General features: G+C 49.7%; 1 protein-coding gene across 1 annotated transcript; it reads right to left on the bottom strand.

The window, feature by feature from the left end:
- Positions 1-1,231: 1,231 nt before the first annotated feature.
- Positions 1,232-13,863, bottom strand: LOC130473396 (signal-regulatory protein beta-1-like). Its single transcript, XM_056844915.1, has 5 exons — positions 13,746-13,863; positions 11,663-12,004; positions 9,074-9,388; positions 3,737-4,078; positions 1,232-1,371 (listed from the first exon to the last, which is right to left on the bottom strand). The coding sequence occupies exons 1-5, from the start codon at positions 13,861-13,863 to the stop codon at positions 1,232-1,234; spliced, it is 1,257 nt and encodes a 418-aa protein (XP_056700893.1).
- Between the last annotated feature and the right edge of the window lie 1,798 nt (positions 13,864-15,661).

Genomic DNA, 15,661 nt, shown 5'->3' with positions numbered 1-15,661 from the left:
TTACAACTAGTTGTTCTGATGTTGCCGGGTGCGGCGCGGGGGAAAATATTGAACATTACCCCTGCCTCTTTGGTTACGCGGCCTCAAATCAAAACTGCGGGTCGAGTTCCTACTGGAAAGGCTAGACGAATCGCTTTCCGATCGCGAGGATAGTAGCAGGAGATCTGCTAATTCATCTGATCTCTAGCCGATAGAGATCAGATCACCTGGAGAAAAATGGCCGCTTTGGCCATTGGACTCTATGGCATTGAAGTCCCTCCCCTCCCCAAACCCTGCCCTCCTCTGGCTGCACCCCCCAAAATCCCCCACCGGTGGCCAAGAGGGACCTGGCAACCCTAGAGTGGCCGGGATAAAGAAAACCGGCAGAAACATTACACAGAAGAGAAAATCAGCTTCCTGGAAAGCATCAGGGTAAAAGTGGTCTCAAAAGAACTGGAAAAAATCCGAGGTTAACACATCATCCCAAAGTGAAAACTAAACCCACAAAAAGGCATGCAAAAATCGGGATAACCCGAAATTATGTGGGGCCAGAACCAACGAAAAGAACCCATGCGTTCTTCGAAGCACGTTTGTTAATCTCGACATTGTTGCGAACTCATTCAGTTTGACGACTACAAGCAGAAATGGCCATTCTTTTTTGATAAATATCCACGGAACAATTATGCTTATGGGACTGGGACATTGTCCCTTTAAATGGGGTGGGATCAGAGTGCTTCTGATAATGTGTTTTGAGTAATTGGTTCCGTTCTTTATATTGGGAACATGGAATTAGTTATTAGATACTTGCTGAGGATCATAGTTATAATAGATTTCTAGAAATCTGTGATGAGGTATAGAATAGAAAAGTAGCAATAAGGGGGTTTGAATTAAAAGTTTCATCTTGCATTTGTTTTTAGAGAATTATTCTGGGGTATGGTCATTTAGATGGGTTATCCAGGCACGGAGATGCCAAATTTTTCTTATTTGTCTCTCCCCTTCCTTTTTTCTCTTTCTGTACCCATTATAAAATGAATATTTTTTTTAAAAAAAATAAGAATCCATGCGGAAAAGCCCCGTCTGGATTTTCAGGGTATGATCTTTCAAAAGGCGTTGGAGGGCACCATGATGCTCTCTTGTGCCATGTTGGGGTCCCCTCCATTATGAGAATAAAATTGTTTCACAGCACTGATTTGGGATAATGATTTTGAAGTATAGACGGCCCCTATACAGGAGTCTCCTGCGGCCCCATTTCCTAGGTTGCCGCCGCCACGTGTCCCGGACTCGTCTTATCGAGCATTTTTCTCAGGAAAAGGAATGACAGGAAGAGAGCGGCTATGATCTTGTTCACGACGAATCCAACCCACAGGCCAGGGTTGGACGACAGCCACCGACCTGCAAGGAAAAGGCCAAAGATCAGCGAACCAACGCAAGAAAGACTTTTATGCATCAACAAGGAGTGGGGGTGCCAACTTCCAGGTGAGACCTGGCATTCTCCCAGAACAGCAATGGATTTCCAGACTGTAGAGATCAGTCGCCCTGGAGAAAATGTTGACTTTGGAGGGGGCCCTGGGACCTGATGGGGGAAGGGGTTTAGCGGCCGCGGGACCTGGTTCCTACTCAGGTCCGACAGCACCGCCATTAGAGGGGGGCGGACAGGCCCTGGCAGCATGCGACTCCAGTTTTCCCCACCCACCCTCCCTTTGTTCAATGTTTTGATTATTATTTGTCACAGCTTTGCGTTGGCGGTTTGGCATGGGGGCCGGATCCAGTTTGGGGGGAAGTGGCCTGCGTGCCCCATTCCCCCCCCCTTCACCGAGGATCCCCATAAGGGGTTTTGGGGGAGGCCTGAATGTGTAGTGCAGCAAGCCCAAAGGTGGGGCTGCTAGGGACAAGCCCAGCTCACGGGCTGGCAAGGAACTTGCCCATCGGGGGCAAGTGGGCTGGCCTCCTTGCGAGTGGCAGAGAACCACACAGCGGGCTTCCGTCCACGTGGGTTCGGATACTGCCATCTCATGTGCTCCCAGCAAGCAGGCTGGGAGGGTTCCCATCGGCCTGCAACAGACTGGCCGAATGAAGGATCACGCCCCCAATGCCATGCCAATGCCTATTGCTGTAACAATTGAGTTGTGGCCATTTCGTCCAGCCATTTCATCCAGCATTGGGGGAGGCTTGGCCACTGTGGGGGGTCTGGTCTTGGAGCCAGAGGGGGCTCGGCCCTGCTCCTCATAAGCACTAGGCCAGCAAGTACAGTTGCCAACCTCCAGTTGGGGCCTGAAGCACACATGAAGCTGCTGTATACTGAATCAGACCCCTGGTCCATCAAAGTCAGTATGGTCTACTCAGACTGGCAGCAGCTCTCCAGGGTCTCAGGCTGAGGTCTTTCACATCACCTACTTGCCTAGTCCCTTTAACTGGAGATGCTGGGGATTGAACCTGGGACCTTCTGCATGCCAAGCAGATGCTCTGCCACTGAGCCACGGCCCCTCCCCAAACTGCTTATGCAGTAACACATGACATAGTTTCATATGTCTTACATTGAATCAGACCCTCAGTGGCTCTGCCACTGAGCCATGGCCCCTCCCCAAACTACTTATGCAGTAACACATGACATAGTTTCATATGCCTTATTCTGAATCAGACCCTTGGTCCATCAAAGTCAGTATTGTCTACTCAGACTGGCAGCGGCTCTCCAGGGTCTCAGGCAGAGAAGGGTCTTTCACATCACCTACCTGCCTAGTACCTTTAACTAGAGATGTCGGGGACTGAACCTGGGACCTTCTGCATGCCAACCAGATCCTCTACCACTGAGCCACAGCTTATTAGCATGGTAGGGAAGAGGGTTCAGCGGCTCAGGGCTGTGCTTTTTAATTTAACTGGAAGGTCCATCTTCAGGCTACTGTCTGTGGGCAGAACCTGGAGCCATGCCCAAGACAAACATGGTGGTGGTGGAAAATGCTCTCAAGTCGCAGCTGACTTATGGCAACCCTGTAGGGTTTTCAAGGCAGGAGACGAACAGAGGTGCTTGGCCGTTGCCTGCCTCTGCATAGCGACCCTGGACTTCCTTGGCGATCTCCCACCCAAATGCTAACCAGGGCCGACCCTGCTTAGCTCCTGAGATCTGACGAGATCAGGCTAGTCAGGCCATCCAGGTCAGCGCAGGACAAACAGCACATGTCCAATCAATTTCTGATGACTGCTACAAAGTGAAATTGCATCAAGGACAAAGCCAGCCAGCTCAGGGCAGATGAACAGAGGTGGTTTGCCATTGCCTGCCTCTGCGTAGCAACCCTGGATGGACTTCCCATACAAGGACTAACCAGGGCCAACCCTGCTTAGCTTCGAAGATCTCATGAGATCGGGCTAGCCTGGCCCTCCCAGATCAAAGCCTTTTTCCAATTTTATTTTTTTGCTGCTAATTTAGGGTTTTCAAGGCAAGAGATGTTCAGAGGTGGGTTTGCCATTGCCTGCCTCTGTATAGCGACCTTGGACTTCCTTGGTGGTCTCCCATCTGAGTACTAACAAGAGTGACCCTGTTTAGCTTCTGAGATCTGATGAGACTGGACTAGCCTGGGCCATCCAGGTCAGGGCTATACCGTTATTGAAATTGTTCCGAGAGATCCTTTGGTTAAAGGATAGGGGACTGTGAACTGTACTACTGTGTATGGTCCGTTGCTGTAGGTTGGCTCCTACCAGGCAATTTCTGATTTGATGAAATTGCATCAAGGTCAAATACTTTAAAATGAATGGGGGAACCCACCTTCACCTCCTGAACTGGTACGTTCCTTTCCTCCTCTGTGTATCTTCAACGTCACATTGACAGGATCCGAAGTCTGAGAACTGCGCACTGCGTAGCAGCTAAATACGGAGTGGTTCCTCTGCTCGGTCGCATTCACCTCCAGGGAACTCTTCACGGAGAACGTCCCATCCTGGTCCTGGGCCACGGGCTCAGCCGTGGCGAGATCTATCTCACTGCCGTTCTCTCTCCATACCAGACTCGTGTTGTTGGGATAAAAACCTTTCGCGCTGCAGGTGATGGTCACTACCTGGTTCATGAGGGCCTCAAGTAGCTGGCTGGGTTCCACCGACATCTTGGGCGCGACTAGACAAAGGGAACCAGATGAAGCCAGCATCAAGGCAATAAAATTTCTATTTGGGAAGGCCTCACAGGACTGTTGTGAGGATAAAATTTAGGAGGGGAGGATCATGGAACAAGACAAAAGGTAGAATTCTGTGTGCTTTTGCAACACCGTGAAAGGAGAGATGAGCTTGTGGAACGTTTTTGCTTCCCTCAGACCTCTTGAAGAACCAGAAGCTCTGCCACGGGGGGATAATTCTAGGTCTCCTCTTGTGGTGCCTCCCTTAGAAGCAGGGGGCAGGAGGGGGCACTCAACCTCCTCCCCCTTCCTACTTAGGGTTGCCAACCTCCAGGTACTAGCTGGAGATCTCCTGCTGTTATAACTGACCTTAAGCCAATAGAGATCAGTTCACCTGGAGAAAATGGCCACTTTGACAATTGGACTCGATGACATTGAAGTCCTTCCCCTCCCCAAACCCTGCCCTTCTCAGGCTCTGTCCCAAAAATCTCCCACCATTAGAGAAGAGGGACCTGGCAACCCTATTCCTTCTCCACCATTCCCCCACTTAAAGCATTTTTTTCTGGGGGGGGAAAAACATCAGTCTATTGTTACATGCATTTGCAACACAACTAGGGTTGCCAGGTCCCTCTTTGCCACAGGCAGGAGGTTTTGGGGTGGAGCCTGAGGAGGGCGAGGTTTGGAGAGGGAAGGACTTCAATGCCATAGAGTCCAATTGCCAAAGCAGCCATTTTCTTCAGGTGAACTGATCAGCTGGAGATCAGTTGTAATAGGAGGCAATTGCCAGCCAGTACCTGGAGGTTGGCAACCCTGAACACAACAGAATTTGGCCTTAATTTGCAATCTGTCCTTAGCAGAGGAATCTGTGCACACTGCAAACCCAGAAAATGTCCTTTGGCCACTGAACCCTTCGCTTGTCTCTACTTAACAAGCAAGAGGTTAAGAAAGAGCCTTTGGCAGCCTGAGCGATCCGGTTCACAACTACAGAGATTCTCTGTGTTCTGCTTGACCATATGTCTCCCCCCAGCAGAGAATGACAGGAAAACCAACCTGCCATTCTAGCCATGAAGATGAATCTACTTTTTCAAACCGACTCTGCCCAAACGTCATTCTGGATGGTAACTTACTCTCGAGAAAATAACTATTTCTTGGCTGGATCCAGCTTCCATTATCGAGACCAGTTGTCGGCCATGCCTCTGACCTTTTGCAAAACAGGATTGTCCAGGAGGGCCTTTTTATAAAGCAAATAGGGCTATGCCATAACAAACCGACCCAGGAAAACACACAGCCTTTCTATTGATGTTTTGCATTGTTTAACGAGTCATGTTTAATGCTTATGTTTTGCCCAGATGACAGCTCCTTTCCAAATTTCTGCAATTCCTAGTCCTATTGCATTGCTTATTACTTGCGTCATCCTTTCCATTGCATTGACTTAAGCTATGTAATCCACTTTGAAGTGCTAGGATTCTCTTCTTCTAATGATCATGCTCTAATTAATTTTAGAACTTCTCCAACCCAAGTCAAAAGTTAACTAGGGCCATATATGCATGGTCAATTTTGATGCTCGCTCACAGCTCTTTTTTAAAATGTGACTTTAAAAATGCCTATTCACGGTCCCCACGCAAAATGAGAAATCCCCCCCCACTCGCCTGCTCCTTTGTTCCTGTTTACAGAGCCATTAGCATGTCCATAGCTAACGTGCCACTATTGTTTTGCATGGTCCTTCAGGGGATTCTTCTCAGCTACAGCAGAGCAAACACAAAAGGTCGCGTTAAAGGGGCTCTTAAGTAATGCGAAGCAGGTATGCGCCAGCTTCGCAGTCACTTCTGGAATGACAGTTCAGCGTGAAAAATGCAAAAAAATATGCAGGGAAATTCAGCCTGGAACGCGCTGCTAATTACCATGCAAAAATGGCCAGTGAGAAAGGCAAACTATAAATAACATGAATGAAATAAGTAAGATAAGACATCCCCATGGTTTCTAAACGGGGCGTGATGGAGAGAGCCCTCTCCTGTTCTGCGACCCTCTGGGATACACAACATCCTCCCTTCTCTACTGTTATCACCCGACCAATATGATGGTTCTCATTAGGGCTGTTGATTCGGTTCGGCCCGAACTGAAAATCAGTCGAATTTCCCTTGATTCGGTGGTTTTTAGTTCGGGACGAACCGAACTCAAAAATGGCGGGCAACCGGGGAGCCGAATTCAGCGAGTTCAGGAGTTCATGAATAAATCCGGCCAATTCGGGGCCGTCAGTAAGCAGCATAACCTTCAGTAAGCAGCATTCTCCTCCCCCGGCCAATCGGTGGCCAAGCTGGGTCTTCTTCTAGCCCAGGGGTGGGGAACCTTTTTCCTGCCAAGGGCCATTTGCACATTTATAATATTATTTGGGGGCCATACCAGGTGTAGATCTCCCGGTGGGGGGGGGGAGAGAGAGGCTAGGGTTGTCAGGCCTCCGGCCACCACCTGGAGGTTGGCAACCCCAGGGGAGGCCATGCAGAGAAGGCCTGGAGGGCACCCCCGGTCCTCCCCCCCTCCCAGCCGGGAGGGCAGCCAGCGGTGGGCCCGAGCGGTCGATTGGCAAGGGAGGAAGGAAGGAAAACAGAGAAAGAGGAAAAGGGAGAGAGGGAGAAAGAAATGGAAAGAGGGGGAGAAAGAAAAGGACGGAGGGAGACAAACAAAGAAAGAGACAGAAAGAGAGGGAGAGAGAAAAGCCTTTCCCCCCCACACACACACACACACCGGCCCCACGTGACCTTGCCCCAGGCTCCATGCCCTCCCCCCCCCAGAGTCCACAAAAGGCCCCCCGAAGCCTGATCGGCTCCTGCGTGGATGCTCTGCCGCCGGTAGTCATGGGCCTCTTTCCCCCCATCCCTCTCACTGCTCAACAGCTGACAGGCAGCAAGAGGGGCTTACAGTGTTCCCCGGCGTTCCTGCACGCTGCGGCTATAGGGGGCAGCCTTGGGGGAAGTGTCCCTCCCCCTCCTCTCACCGACCAACAGCCGTCAGTCGGCAAGAGGCAGTCCAAAGGGTGCTGCAGCGCCCCTGCAAGCCGTGGCCTCAGGAACACCCTCAGGGAGGGCTGCCCTGTGCTGCGCCTCTGCGGCAGGGCCCCGGAGCTCCCGAGGGCCACAAAAAATGTCCTCGGGAGCCATATGCGGCCCCCGGGCCTGAGGTTCCCCATCCCTGTTCTAGCCAATCAGTCAGGATTGAGTACTGGAGGAATCAGCTGATGTGCGGCCCCGCCGGGGAAAGAGAGAGAGAGGGAAATCCTTGTGTGTGTGTGCGGGGTGCTTGTGCACATTCGCTCCTTTCCGTGGCTGCAGGGGCGCATTTTGTGGGGTACAGACCCCAAACTTTCAGGGGATATTCAGACAAGCCTTCTTAAGAGACCACCCAAGTTTTGTAAACATTGGGTCAGGGGGTCCCGAGATATGGGCTCCCCCCTTTTTCTTTCCATGGCTGCAGGGGGCGCATTTTTTGGTGTGCCGACCCCAAACTTTCAGTGGAGCATCAAACAAGGCTTCTTAAGAGACCCCCCAAGTTTTGTAAACATTGGGTCAGGGGGTCCCGAGATATGGGCTCCACCCCTTTTTCCTCTCCCCCCTTTTCCATTTCCGTGGCTGCAGGGGGCGCTTTTTTGGGGGTGCAGCCCCCAAACTTTTATCATAGCTTCAGACAATCCTTCTTAAGAGACCACCCAAGTTTCGTAAAGATGGGTTCAGTGGGGGCAGAAATATCGGCTCCCCCCTTTTCTCTTTCTGTGGCTGCAGGGGGCGCATTTTTGGGTGTGCCGACCCCAAACTTTCAGCGGAGCTTCAGACAAGGCTTCTTAAGAGACCACCCAAGTTTTGTAAACATTGGGTCAGGGCCCCCCGAGATATGGGCTTTCCCCTTTTCCCTATTGGGATGAATGGATCACCCTCGAGAGATGCATACATATGGATCTCATATTGGATACAAATGGAATCATATTGGATTACCCAGCCTCCCAGCCCCTCCTGATGGAACAGAAGACAGCCACAATAAGACCCCTTTGGGGGCTTTAATCTATAATTTTTCTTTTCTGTGTGTGTGTGGGGGGGAAAAGCAGAGTCTGTGTGTGTGTGGGGAGGGAGCAGTTTCTGTGGGTGGGGGGGAAGCCAAAGGGGGCTTTTGCCGGTTCTGCCTGGGGTGTGTGTTCCCCCTCCAGTCTCTCTCTCCCTGGTTTGAGGGGGGGCTTCATTTTTATGTCTTCAGGTTTTCCCTCATTCATAAGATCAGTTAGGTTATTTTGATGCTTGCTCAAAACTGGTTTTCAAACGGTGACTTAAAGAATGCATCTGCCTGGTCCCAAGTCCAATGCAAAAGGAGAAATTCCACCCCTCCTGCTCATTATGCATAGCTAGCTGCCTCTGTCCCTTTCCATGGTTTGCAAACTCCCAGGTGTCAGGTGTTGCTTTGCACTGTTGCAAAGGTGTTGCATTGCGTGCCTGTGTTGCTTTGCAGTTGTATTGTTTTGCAAAATTCTTCACACCTGCCCTGCCCTTTGCATGTTTGCAAAGGTGTTGCTTTGCAGTTGTGTTTCTTTGCAAAGTTCTTAGCAGCTGCCCCGCCCTTGCTCTCATCAGCTGTTTGTCAGGGCTGGGAGCTTAGCTCTGCTCAGAGATGCACATTAAGGGTGGGGGGACCCCTTTCGGGGCCCATATCTCAGCCCTCCCTGACCCAATCTTTACAAAACTTGGGGGTCTGGCAAGAAGGGTCCTTTGAAGCTCCTCTGAAAGTTTGGGACCTCTACCCCCAAAAATGCCACCCCCCAGAGCCGCGGAAAGGCGGGGTTGTGTTTTTAATGGCTTTATTCGGCTGAATTTTTTCCCCCGAACTTTGAATTCCCACCGAATTACACAGACCCGAAGTGGGGGAGTTCGGACTTCGGCATATCCCGAATCTAAACGGGCCGAATTCAGCCGAATCCGAACTATACCGAATTTTTTTTAATTCAACAGCCCTAGTTCTCATACCTCGAAGGGCGTCACCAAGTTTAAAACTCAGCCGCAGGGGGTCGGATAAGGTGCTGTGCTGGATCTGGCAGGTGAGCTCGGACTTCACATCCCTCTCTGTGAGGGAGACCTCCACAGTGCTCAGGACTCGGTAGGATGTGCTCTCTTTCGGGGGCAGAATAACAGTCCTGGGGGCTGAGATGCTCCTCCTGTCCTTAAGCCAGGTGAGGGTGATATCTCGGGGAAAGAAGCCTTCTGAGGAGCAGCTGAAAGTCACGGAGGACCCTGGATCCACCCTGCCTGGAGGGCCGGTGATAGAGGGCCAGGATGGTGTGGCTAGAGGGAGAAAGGAACAAACGAGTTTCCTGGGATCACAACCAATGGGCATCACAAGTTAAATTATCACATAGCAACAACAAGAAACCAACAAGAGAATGGGTGATGATGGTGGAAAGTCAAGTTGTAATGACTTATGGCAATAGGGTTGCCAAGTCCCTCTTCGCCATTGGCAGGAGGTTTTTGGGGCAGAGTCTGAGGAGGCTGGGGTTTGGGGAGAGGAGGGACTTCAATGCCATAGAGTCCAATGGCCAAAGCGTCCATTTTCTCCAGGTGAACTGATCTCTATCGGCTGGAGATCAGTTGTAATAGCAGGAGATCTTCAGCTACTACCTGGAGGTTGGCAACCCTATATGGCAACCCCTCATGGGGTTTTCAAGGCAAGAGATGTTTAGAGATGGTTTGCCATTGCCTGCCTCTGTGCAGCGACCCGGGACTTTCTCGGTGGTCTCCCATCCATACGCTGACCAGGGCTGACCCTGCTTAGCTTCCAAAATCTGATGAGATTGGGCTAGTCCAGGGCCACCCAGGTCAGGGCAACAAGAGAATTCATGAAGTATATTTCACGGTAACAATTGTGATTTTTTTTTAATATCAGACATACGGTAGTAACGGATTAGGTATGCAGGAAACAGATTATAAAAATAATATTTGAAGAAAACTGTGAAGGACCTTCTTAGTGGAAGAACGGGACTGAGTGTGGCTGGAAAGGAATAAAGCAAAAGAAGATGGTGGGGGCTTTATGGAGGGGATGGGAAAGGGTGAAAGAGAAGAATGTGTCTCAGATAGAAATATAATCCTGTATAGGAGAGTATTGCTTATTTGGCAGCATCTATGACCCCCAGACGCTTGATTATGAAGGGTCATCTCCACACAGGGAGGTTCAATGGTAAGACCCAGATGAGTGCAGAGAGTCTGAGGATAAGGTTAGGCCAATTTCCATGCCCCAAAGCAAGCAAATGCAGCACAGAGACCGTCTTTTTAGCAAGCAGCAAAACAGACTTATCTCTAAATGCAGCTATAAAAGAAACCTGGCTAAGCTGTTCCGTTGATTAGTAGAGATGTGGACTGGTCACAAATTGGCCAAGAAATTTTAAAGCATTAACATTATTTGAACAAAAACTAAGGAGGGAAATACTCGTCAGACTCTCATCCTCATCACAAAAAGGAACAAGCTAAACCATCACCTAGCAATGAAACTAACTTTTCATCAAATGGTAATGAATTATGACTTTTAACAGATTCATGGAAGAATTCTATGAATATGAATGATTCACTAAACGTTTCCTCTTTGACTTTTTCCTGCAGAATCTGCACCTCCCAAGTTTGGTATATTTATTAAAGTAGGAAAGTCTGGACTTCTTTGCATGGCTTTGCATGGAATATAGAATTTGCCCCCACTGTCCTGGGATGGGCAGGGCACACTTCCCACCCTGGACATGGCGATGGAGAAGGAATCCCGGCCCCAGCCCCACTTTAGGCTGAAAGAAACACCATTTTGCAGAGGAAGGCAATAGCAAACCACCTCTGCTTCTCCGCTTGCCTTGAAAGCCCTTTTCTGGGGTCGCCATAAGTCACCTGCGACTTAACAGCACTTTCCCCCCACATAAGGTGCTACTGGACTAGAATCTTCCTAGATTAGACACTGTGGATTTTGGGGCCCTTTCCCCATTTTCCTGTGTTTTTGTAACACTACATTTTTCTAAAGATTGGACCCAGAGCCTCTAAGGGACACTTGTGCTGAACCTCCTCTGTGGCTGGTAGGGATTGCCAGGTCCCTCTTCACCATCAGCGGGAGCTTTTTGGGGAGGAGCCTGTGGAGGTTGAGGTTTGGGGAGGGAAGAGACTTGAATGTCATAGAGTCCAATTGTCAAAGCGGCCATTTTCTCCAGGTGAGCTGATCTCTATCAGCTGGAGATCAGTTGTAATAGCAGGAGATCTCCAGCTACTGCCTGGAGGTTGGCAACCCTAGTGGCTGGTCATTCAGCTGATCAATATGGCAAGGGAGGGAGAGATGGGGTGGAGGAGCAGCAGCCCAGCAGAGGTGAGGAGAAAAATCCCCCGGCCTCCCTTCAGAAGGGAAAACCCCCTCTTTCTCTTTCTTTCCCAGTCAATGGCTCTGTCGGCTGAGGCAAAGGGCTGCCCCAAAAGGCCCTTCGGCACATCAAGGGTTAAGATTCCTCCAGGGGAGGGGGCCAATCTCAGAGAGGCAAGAGGCACCGACTACTTGCCCCATGCACAGTCTGTCACAAATGGGGTTTGGACGGTACTCACCGATCACTGAAACCTCTGTGCCCTTTCCCGATTTATATTCCGTTTCTTGGGTCGCTGCCTTGTATTTCACGCAGTAGTAGGTCCCGGCATCCTTCGGCTGGATGTTGCTGATGCGGATGCTGTAGTCTGTGTTCGACTGAGGAACGACCCTGACCACTCGGGGCAGAGGTGCTCCTTTAGCGTTGTAAACGGGAGGCTGGCCTCGGTCTGAGCCTTTGTACCATCTGGCGCCCCCGGGGGGCCCAAACCCAGAGAATGTGCAATTGAGCGTGAGGGTCTCTCCTGCAGTCAGCCTCAGGGGTCCCCGGGTCTGCAGAACCACCAGCTCATTGGCTCTGGCACCTGCAACACAAAGAATATTTGGGTCTTCTGTTTTCTCCATCCAGGTGGGCTTTCCCACCAGAGACCATCACTGCCAGGGCTGTGGGGGGTAATCCCCCCCCATCCCTGGATGTCATGAGCCCCCAACACACACACACCAAACAGTTTCAAACCTCACAGGGGCAAGTCCAAGGGTATACCAAAAAGCCAGGTCTGAAGGTTCAAGCCGAGGTCCAGATAAAGCAAAGAAGGAGCTGGGTATGTTTAGCCTGAAGAGGGGAAGACTGAGAGGGGATGCGATAACCCTCTTCAAGCACTTGAAGGGCTGTCATATAGAGGATGGTGCAGAGTTGTTTTCTGTTGCCCCAAAAGGTCGGACCAGAAACAACAGGTTGAAATTAAATCAAAAGCATTTCTGTCTAGACATTAGGAAGAACTTCCTAGCAGTTAGAGCAGTTCCTTAATAGAAGAGGCTTCCTCTGGAGGTGGTGAGCTCTCCTTCCCTGGAGGTTTTTAAGCAGAGGCTAGATGGCCATCTGTCAGCAATGCTGCTACTATGACCTTAAGCAGATGATGAGAGGGAGGGCACCCTGGCCATCTTCTGGGCATGGAGTAGGGATCACTGGGAGTGTGGAGGGGAGGTAGTTGTGAATTTCCTGCATTGTGCAGGGGGTTGACTAGATGACCCTGGTGGTCCCTTCCAACTCTAATGCTGTACAACCTCAGCCACAGGCTGGGGATCAAAGCCAGGGCTGCCAGCTGACTCTTCATCAGAGGAGTCATCAGTGTCCCCTGGACCCAGCTGGACCATGACACTGGATGTCCTCAGAGGTAAATTTTGGGGAGGCATCTTCAAGAAGACAAAAGTAATGACTACAGGAGAATTACTCAGTTTTAAGGTTGACATTGAGGAAATTGAAATTGTTCAAGACTTTCAATTCCTTGGCTCCACCATCAACCAAAAGGGAGACGGCAGCCAAGAAATCAGAAGGAGATTGAGACTGGGAAGGGCAGCCATGAAGGAGCTAGAAAAGATTCTGAAGTGTAAGGATGTGTCACTGGCCACCCAGATCAGGTTAATTCATGCCATCATGTTCCCTATTACTGTGTATGGGTGTGAAAGCTGGACAATGAAGAAAGCTGATAGGAAGAAAATAGATTCCTTTGAAATGTGGTGTTGGAGGTAGAGTGTTATGGATACCATGGACTGCCCCCCCTCCAAAAATCAGTCGGTTATAGATCAAATCAACCCTAAATTGACCCTAGAAGCTAAAATAACTAAACTGAGGCTATCCTACTTTGGTCACATTATGAGAAGACAAGAGTCACTGAAAAAGACAATCATGCTAGGAAAGGTTGAGGGCAGCAGGAAAAGAGGAAGACCCAACAAGAGATGGATTGAGTCTATGAAGGAAGCCACAGCCCTCAATTTGCAAGACCTGAGCAAGGCTGTTAAGGATAGGACGTTTTGGAGGACACTGATTCATAGGGTCGCCATGAGTCGGAAGCGACTTGTCGGCACTTAGCACACACACATCTTCACCCTATATGTTGGTAGCAGCAGTGGCAAACATGATGGCACCATCAGGAAGTGGGTGACCAACGTGGCCTTTCGGAAGACGCACGATCTATACCTGCTGGTTCCCAAGCTTGAATAAGCTGGGCCTTACCAATGCATTTCTACCCTGATATTTATCCTGCTCTGGGCTTCACTGCATCCGGAAATCTGAGCCGGGGCGAAAGGATAATTTCAAATGCTCACCAAGAATTCGTAGGAGAAGGAGCAGCAGACAGAACGAACGAGGCAGCTCCGAGAAGAGACTTGAGGCAGACATCTGGGAGGCTGGCAAGAGACCCGTCTTTGCTATTTCTTGCAACATTCCTTTTTGGGTTGCTGAAGGAGGAAGTGACTTTTCTGACATGATCACATCTTCCGCCTGTATCTGTGGCAGAATTGCTTTGCTTTGCTTTGGGGTTTGTTCTAGTTTCTCACAGCCTGGAGAGGTAGGAAGTTCCAGAGCTGATTAGGAGTTCAGTTGCCTTGCGAGGCAAAAGTCTTGGGGATTATGGAGAAATGCTCTCCACCATAGAAGTCACATCAATATCCCAAAATCTGGGACTGCACTCTGTCTATGTACTGGAGCCCACCCATCTGGGAGGCTGGCAAGAGACCCTTCTTTGCAATTTCTTGCAACATATCTATTAAGGGGTTGCTGAAGGAGGAAGTGACTTTTCTGACACTGTCACATCTTCCTCCTGTATCTGTTGCAGAGAGCCAGTTTGGTGTAGTGGTTAAGAGCGGTGGTTTGGAGCAGAGGAGTCTGATCTGGAGAACCCGGTTTGAGTCCCCACTCCTCCACATGAGCGGCGGAGGCTAATCTGGTGAACTGGATATGTTTCCCCACTCCTACACACAAAGCCAGCTGGGTGGCCTTGGGCTAGTCACAGCTCTCTCAGCCCCACCTACCTCACAGGGTGTCTGTTTTGGGGAGGGGAAGGGAAGGTGATTGTAAGCCTGTTTGAGTCTCCCTTAAGTGGTAGAGAAAGTCGGCATATAAAAACCAACTCTTCTTCTTCTCCTTCTCCTTCTTCTCCCCCCCTTTGGGGTTTCATCTAGTTTCTCACAGCCTGGAAAAGTAGAAAGTTCCAGAGGTGATTAAGAGGTCAGTTGCCTTGGTAGGCGAAAGTCTTGGGGATTGTGGAGAAATGCCCTCTGCCATAGAATTCATTTCAATATCCTAAAATTTGGAACTACACTCTGCCTATGTACTGGAGCCCTGCAGTACACTAGCAGCTGGCAAAAAGGAAAATCATCAACCCCCAAGCATAGAGCACTTCAGTGCTTGTCTAGGCACATGGACCTGGCCCGGGGTGAACAAAGGGTTTATCCTCTAACCCCTTTGCTAGAATGTCACACCTAAAGAACATAGACTGAGAAAGTCAAAAGATTATATTTTCTTCTACATGGGGCATGAAGATCAGGACTGACCACAGAAGCGGGCAGACTCTCACGGGGAAAATATAAAATCTCAGGACATGAGAGAAGCCCTCTTCACTTTGTTCATGTCCCTTGAGTGGGCACAAGCCATGAAAGGCTAAGCCTTTACCAAGGGACTCTATATTGACAAAGTGTTGAGGGACAATGGGGAACAGTCCCAAACTCTGTGAAATAATGATGGACTTTTAAATACTGCTACTTCATGAATCACTTGCCTATCCTTGCAACAATGTCGTCTTCACTGTTTCTTTTTATCCTTGCTCAGCATGATTCATTACAGGATGTGTGTACTCTTTTTATTTTGGTTCTTGTAGGTTATCCGGGCTGTGTAACCGTGGTCTTGGAATTTTCTTTCCTGACGTTTCGCCAGCAACTGTGGCAGGCATCTTCAGAGTAGTAACACTGAAGGACAGTGTCTCTCAGTGTCAAGGGTGTAGGAAGAGTAATATATAGTCAGAAAGGGGTTGGGTTTGAGCTGAGTATTGTCCTGCAAAAGTATTGTCCTGTAAGTATCAAGATAATGTGCTAATGAGGTTCCATATTAACATACCATACCCTCATTAGCACATTATCTTGATACTTACAGGACAATACTTTTGCAGGACAATACTCAGCTCAAACCCAACCCCTTTCTGACTATATATTACTCTTCCTACACCCTTGACACTGAGAGACACTGT

Source organism: Euleptes europaea, chromosome 2 (genome assembly GCF_029931775.1).
Source record: "Euleptes europaea isolate rEulEur1 chromosome 2, rEulEur1.hap1, whole genome shotgun sequence".
Classification (NCBI taxonomy): domain Eukaryota; kingdom Metazoa; phylum Chordata; class Lepidosauria; order Squamata; family Sphaerodactylidae; genus Euleptes; species Euleptes europaea.
This window is presented reverse-complemented; position numbering and strand designations above follow the sequence as displayed.